The 7,662-nt window shown below is 40.7% G+C and overlaps 1 protein-coding gene across 1 annotated transcript; it reads right to left on the reverse strand.

The window, feature by feature from the left end:
• Window positions 1-370: 370 nt before the first annotated feature.
• dcps (decapping enzyme, scavenger) lies at window positions 371-7,139 on the reverse strand. The gene is made up of 6 exons (XM_031280207.2): window positions 6,850-7,139; window positions 5,305-5,455; window positions 5,040-5,185; window positions 4,811-4,924; window positions 2,721-2,831; window positions 371-928 (listed from the first exon to the last, which is right to left on the reverse strand). Exons 1-6 carry the CDS (start codon window positions 7,054-7,056, stop codon window positions 662-664), a joined length of 996 nt encoding a protein of 331 aa, XP_031136067.1. The 5' UTR covers window positions 7,057-7,139; the 3' UTR covers window positions 371-661.
• Between the last annotated feature and the right edge of the window lie 523 nt (window positions 7,140-7,662).

The following is a 7,662-nucleotide window of genomic DNA, read 5'->3' on the forward strand; positions in this document are numbered from 1 at the left end:
TTCAGATGGTAGAGTCAGAATTTGGCGTAAACAGAATGAGAACATGGATCCGTCATGCCTTGTCACCACTGTGGTACCACTTGTTACCACAGGCTGGTGGTGGTGGTGGTGTAATGCTGTGGGGGATCCCTTTCGCCTTCAGAACTGCCTTAATTCTTTGTGTCATTGATTCAACAAGGTGCTGGAAGCATTCTTTAGAAATGTTGGCCCATATTGATAGGATAGGTTCAAACACGGTATTAGTATGGGGTTCCTAATAATCCTTTAGGTGAGTGATATAGCTCTACTTTGGAAAACTGGCCGATACAGTGATTTTGTCTCAGGCAGTTGAACCTGTCTCAGATATTCCAAACAAGTCAAATCAAAAGGCTGAGTAGAAAAGAAATGACTCTTTAATTCAGTCAACATAGAAAACATGAAAAACGTGAAAAACAGAGATTGACAGAATAAAGGATGTTTCTCTTTCTCGACTCTTGTCACGTCCACTCCTACGTTCTCTCCTTTTTTTTTATAATGAAAGCAGGAATACCAAAATTATTACAAAAACACCTTGCTGAGGATTCACACAAACAGCTACAAATTATGTATGAATGTATTATCCAAAAAACACAGTTTGGCTGGGAATCTACTAATGCGGTGAATAAGTGCATGACACGGTCCGTTACAGCCTCCCCGTCTCCTTGAACTTGCTGAGCAGTTCGTCGTCGGCCCTCAGGGGGAAGTACAGGGTCCGGCTTTTGTAGTACTGGTGGTTAGACTGCAGGTTTTGGATAACGTCTGCGAGGAGGTGGGCCCGCTCGACGCCGCAGCCGGGCGCCTCGTAGCCCAGCTTGGTGAAGTGGACGTGGAGGTGATAGTAGGACGGCTGGTAGTGCAGGTAGACTCTCAGCTTGCTGGCTGGAAGCTTGTAGCGCTCCAGGATGGCGTCCTAAATCACAATCACACAGGTTTTGTCATTATTTCTTTATGATTGGCATTATGAATATGTCCAAGGATTTCTCTTTTGTCTCTAATACTGTAATAAAAGAGTAACTTCATTTTTGTCAACCTGTAACCAGCAGCCACGAACCGGGCTGCAATGTAGCGGGCATTTTCTCTCTGCTGCGTTCCAGAGGCGCCGCGGGCCCTGCGGACCCTGGAAATCCAGAGTTCTCGCGAGAGCACAATTTAAATTTGTTCAGCGAGTCGCTCTGGCATTCAGTAATGATGCTCATTAACTATGCCCTTGTAGCCAAGCTACACCAATCACATCGGTGTATCTGATATAGGCGGGCCAGAGGTGAGCTAAACAGATGACGACAGCGCTGCGATGTCGAAGTCATTAGTAAACGTTGCAAGATGGCTACGGATGAACACCAGTTGTTTTAAAAACGGCTTTGGCCGCTACAATGAACGAGTTAGACTAGGGTTTTATCTAAAAGAGGAACAGAAGACGGCCCTCGAATCGTTCCTTCGCAAGAAGGACATTTTTGCTGTTTTGCCGACCGGATACGGCAAGAGATTAATCTACCAGTTAGCTCCGCTGGTAGCTAAGAGATTAATCTACCAGTTAGCTCCGCTGGTAGCTAAGAGTTTAATCTACCAGTTAGCTCCGCTGGTAGCTAAGCATTAGCCTGATTGGTCACAGTGTTATCCAATTGTGCGCAGTGAGATTTTCAAATGCATGCTTGGTGGTGCCCCTTGAGTTGGACCATTTTCATTACTCATTGCCAGACCCTTAATCTTTCGGATTTGGGCCTGATATTCCACCAGCCGTGCAACGGCGCGTCCCAGCAGCGTGCGTGAAGCGGCTTTCTGCTCCGCTCCGCTAAAGATACGTGATAGGTCTATTCAACGTTTATTCAGGCGAGCCGTCCGGATAGCCAGGCAGGAAGGGAAACAGCAAGAGCATCCAGTCAGTTTACCAAAACTGTGTGAATGTGACAAGTCGTCATGGCAAATGAGAATTTGTTCTCAATTGACTTATCTGGATAAATAAAGGTTAAAACATTTTTTTACAGGAGTGCTTGGGCAAAATCCTATAGGGCAAATGTGCATCGTCAATTTCTTCCACTTAAAGTTCTGTTTTTGCCGCTGACAGGCTCAGACAACATTATGGAAAGGATCCCTACAGGGATAGACCTTTTTGTCTAACCAGAAACAGCTCAGAGTTTGCTATCGCTAAACCCACCAGACTACATTTACACATAAAAAAAAACTAGACTTTTAGTGTATGTAGATCAAACATATTTTCACATGTAAATCGGTAAGCTATGTGTTTATTTAAACCAAAAATCGAGTTGTGATTGTTGGTCAATTGAAAAGACGACCCAAAATGGCTTTTTTGAGTTTTATTTTGTGTCTGTCGACTTTGCATGAAGTGTAATCACTGTTTATTTACATGTTTGTGGACGTAAATTGAAGGTGCGCAATTGCCCGTTGACTTACATTTCATATTGTATATTGTATGCTGACTGCAGCGATCTCGCTTAATACTGGACAATGTCAAAGATTGTTGTTCAGTCAATTAGACACAAAAACATGGGAAAATAGGGTCCAGGTTGAAAAAACAAAACAAAAACGAAGTTACCCTTTAAGAGCTATGGCTCGTCCTAGCTCTCTGAAATGGAAAGTATAACTGGTTGAAGATAATGATTATATTATTAAAGGTTACATTAATGGCAGCTGCTAGCTCTTTTTTCTCTCCAAAGTAACCCCCTGGGGTGACTGCGTTACCTCACCTTTCCTTTCTGGAAGATGTTCTGCAGCAGTGGTAGATGCTCTGACGTCAGGTCTCTGAGACTCCTGGTGTCTCTCTGATGTGCTATGGCAATCAGGTATAAATCATCAACCTAAAAGAAGAAGACAGATATTGTGAAACTGCATAGTCCAGTCAGAGGCTTAAGATTCTTAAAGTATGGCTCCCAAAAAACCCTGTTCTTTCTAAGGCTGCGTTCAGACTGCAGGCAAAAGGACCAAATCTGATTTTTTTTTTTTTTGGGGTCAAATGACCAGGTCAGACTTCAGAAGTAGTGTGAACACTCAAATCTAGCCCAGATCAGATTTTTTTCAAATCAGACTTAGAACACTTCCATATGTGGTCCTGAATCAGACCCAGGTCGGATTTTTTTTCAATGCGGCCGCAGTGTCAACAACGAAGTAGGGTTGCACGATATTGACAAAATGTGATATTGCGATATTGATTATGAATATTGCGATATTGATTGTGAATATTGCAATATCGATATTAATTCCGATATTTTTTAAACATATGTAAAATTACAAAAGTTACGGGAAAATGCATCAAAATAGATCCATAACAAATTAAACAAGTTTTCTTACAACACAAGGTTTATTTCAACTGACCAACGGACGGGACGCGTCGCTCCACAAAATAAAAACAAAAATTGCATACTTATTGCGACACTTTCAATATAACGATATTGAGTCGATATATCTTGCACCTCTCGATATAATATTGCGCAACGTGATTTTGCGATAACGATATTGAGTCGATATATCTTGCAACCCTACAACCAAGGCGAATTTGATGCGACTTTTACTGGGCCTACAACATGGAGAACCGTAATGGAGCAAGTCAATGGAGGGAGAGTGAGCTGCCATTACACAAACATTTTGAGATAAAAGCGAAAATGCTTACTTCCTCCATAACCTTCCTAACTTTAGTGCAACAGCGTACTGCGTCTGATGTCATTGTTATTTTGTGCACATGCGGGTCAGTTCGAAACCGCAAACAGTTCACACTGGAATCTGATATAGGCCACATTTTAAAAGGTAATGTGAACAGCCAAACAAAAAAATCAGATCTGAGCAAAAAAAAAAATCTGAATTAAGCATTAAGACTTGCGGTGTGAACGTAACCTAATTCTATCTTTGTGTAGATTCGAGAGTTGCATTTAAAACGGACCAGTCTGTGTTTTGGAGAGGAGCGGTTATCAAATTAAACACATTTTAAAGCAAAAAAATGTCATTGACTTCTAATGTGCTCAGATTTGGAGCCATCACTTACTGCCACATGGAAGGGTTTCCCTCATCGTATTGCAAGCCTAGTGGCACACCACCAGGCCTAAGTTCCCCCCCCACCAGGCCTCAGCCACTGGGAATTATTAATGTATTTTGAAGACGTTTTTTAAACTACAGTCACAGTGGGGCGGCTCAGTTGGAAACTTAAGACGTAGTCGTATTTTTTCAAATTTCCAGTTAGCTTTTAGCACTGACTTAATGTGTGGCCCTATGAAATCTGTCTTATAGCTTTTATAAGCGTCCCCGCTGAAACACGCCAATGGCAGCGTTCAGCTTCGGAGAGAAAGAGGACTGCCGCGACAGGTGACGGCATGGCTGAAAACCCAAAGAAGCGTCCACGAAATGTTTCAGTCAGTGATGGCACTGCTAAGAAAAGACCTACACGTTCAGCAGAAGGATTAAAATCCCAAAAAATAAAGTGGCTGGCGGCGAAGACAAACACGGATAACAACTGGTGTGGCTTTTTTTTAGTTGAAGAGCGCTGAAAAAAAGAAAGAAAAAAGGGGACTGAGGTCTGACACGGATGTCGCCTTACTGCTCTTGAACAGGTTAGTAATGGGTTTTGTAACGTATTAGGAGTAGGAAATACCGAAGGCTTACATCATGTGGATGGCGCCGAGAGTGTTGTTGTCATTGCTTAGAATTCCTCATGGGGGCGACGGAAACCAGGCACTATAGCGTTAACTACACAGTTGAGTTTGACATTAAGTTCTTTTTCATACCAGGAGAAAAAGTTGTAGTCCTGAGAGGTGTTAATGTAGTGTGGCCAATATTCGTGGTATCTCACCTGTTTCTGGTCCCATTTGAAATCTGGGAGGAGGACAAAGCCAACTTTTGGATCCGGATCTTCATAAACTATCCTGTCAGCCTCTGCCTTCTTCTCAAGGATGTTGTACACCCACTGGGGAGTGAAGGTAATGTTGAAATGAATACACAGATAATGGTGTACATTCACAAGTATGCATTATGAGCGCCAATGCAAGCATGTTATCGGTGGAGATTTTCAGGACACTGACCTGCACGCTGAAACTCTGCTTCTGAATGTAGGGCAATGTGATGGACTGATAGTCCTCCCCCGTCTCCTCCACGAGGAAACTCTCCTGTCGCTGGTATTTCTTGACGTGCTTCTCTGTGGCTGGACACACGACTGTAGTCTTGATCTCTGCAAAACAGAAACACAGAGGCTGTGAAAACCTTGGTTCCAGCTGGCCAAAAGTGGCTGCTGGATTCACAATCTCTTTAGTCAGTTCATTTTTTTTTTTTTTTTTTTCCTGACTGTACCGTTGAGATGAGGGGGAGCCTGTAAACGATATGTGCTGTAGATGTCATTCTTCATCTCCAGTTTCAGCCTGGAACCACTGAAAAGCTCAGCCAGGGTGTCTTCTCTGATGGGAGTCTTCTCCAGGATAACCACAGCCTCCTGATCGGCAAGCTGGTGATGACATGTTCAGAATCAGAAAGGAGATTATTGCCACATTAAGTTACACCTACGTGATTGGTGAATACACCCATGTTAAAGCTGACTAAAAAGAGGAATAAAAAAATCATCTTCTGGAAATTGATCTTAATGCCTTAATTAAAAAAAATGAGGGAAAAATCCAACCTTTAAGGACACCAATTTTCTTTGTGAATGAATAATGTATCGTAAATAAATAAATGTTCTTCCTTAAAATACAGGGGGCGTAAGTGAGTACACCCATGTGTTAAATTCCCATAGAGGCAGGCAGATTTTTAGTTTTAAAGGCCAGTTATTTCATGGATCCAGGATACTATGCATCCTGATAAAGTTCCCTTGGCCTTTGGAATTAAAATAACCCCACATCATCACATACCCTTCACCATACCTAGAGATTGGCATGGGGTACTTTCCATAAGATCATCTCTCAATGCAAATCAAACCAGCTATTAGGCTAACTGACATAAAACCATGCCAATCTCTAGGTATGGTGAAGGCTATGTCATGATGGGCTATTTTAATTCCAAAGGCCAAGGGAACTTTATCAGGATGCATAGTATCCTGGATCCATGAAATAACTGGCCTTTAAAACTAAAAATCTGCCTGCCTCTATGGGAATTTAACATAGGGGTGTACTTACTTATGCCCCCTGTATTTTAAGGAAGAACATTTATTTATTTACGATACATTATTCATTCACAAAGACAATTGGTGTCTTAAAAGGTTGGATTTTTCCTCATTTTTTAATTAAGGCATTAAGATCAATTTCCAAAAGATGGTTTTTTATTCCTCTTTTTAGTCAACTTTAGCATGGGTGTATTCACTTATGCTGAGCACTGTACATACACAAACAAACATATTACACATTAATAAGAAATAAACAATAAATACAGCAACACAAACAAATATACAAAATAGCTGTTTAGTATAAGAAAAAGAAGGCTGAATGGGGTTAAGTAAAGAATGCAAAAAAATATATAGTATGTGCAATAGGCAGATGTATAGTCCATACAGTTCAAGTGCATTATTTCTGTCTGGGCTGATAAGACTCGTTATCCCATGAATTAATAAAAGTAATGCAAAACAGCCCTTTCCTAAGCATGTCGTTGTCATACTCATTTCTATCAAATCCATCTTTACAATAATGCACTTTCACGCAGACTTTTATTTTGAAATATTGAACCGGAAGTCAATGTATCTACAAAACTACTCCGACCAATTTGAATATTGAATATAACACATTTTCCTCTAACGTTAACAAAACTTGCTGTAAACTGCATAACCATTGCTTGAGTTAGCTAAATACCTTATTTAACAGCTAAGTTAAGCTAAGTTAGCTAACTTGTACGTTACAACAACCTTAACGTTACCTTTCCATGAATGAAGATGTTTTTCTCCCGGGCAGAATCACTCAAGACGTTGGACGTTTTAAACTCACGCAGAATATTTTCAGATTCAGGTTCCTTTCCAACTTCTCCTCCGCCATTCTCATTGTCAGCTTTCGCCCTCTTGACTTTCTGAGATAATTCATCAGTTACAACACTGTCAATTTCACGTTTAGCCGGGGTGTCTGCCATGTTTCGTGGTTGCTGCTTTTGTGGCCAAAGATCGTGTATGTGTACGAGGATCACTCACTCAACAACCGTGGACCCTGTCCGGAGCCTCGTGCATTGACTCTCTTGCCGTGCTAAAGATAGGAATGGTTTTTATTAATGATAATAATGTTATGTTCTTCAATATAGAGACAATTTTCCCGTCTAACAGGACAGCGACGCTAAAAACATATGATGATCTTATAGAATATGATGCATTCCTGTAGATTAAACTACCCAACATTAAATGAACAGATATATATTTATGGTATAAAAAGGAGTTCAAATTAGCACAACCTTAAACATTACATGCAATAAATAAATACATGCAACATACATAATGCAGCAGTAATATTAATCCAGAATGATCACATATAATAATAAAACACTGACGGGAAACATTTTACTGCACAATCAATACTTACTTTAAGTATTTAAGTTAATTTGGATGATAATATTACATACTTTGTTAAGACTTTGAGTGCAAGACCTTTACTTGAGATCTACCATAGGATTTCCCTGGGGTTAATTTCGTTACAATCGCAGAAGTCAATTTGGTGCAGAGTGAGACCTCGCTTTATGTACTATATC

Source organism: Sander lucioperca, chromosome 1, assembly GCF_008315115.2.
Source record: "Sander lucioperca isolate FBNREF2018 chromosome 1, SLUC_FBN_1.2, whole genome shotgun sequence".
NCBI lineage: Eukaryota > Metazoa > Chordata > Actinopteri > Perciformes > Percidae > Sander > Sander lucioperca.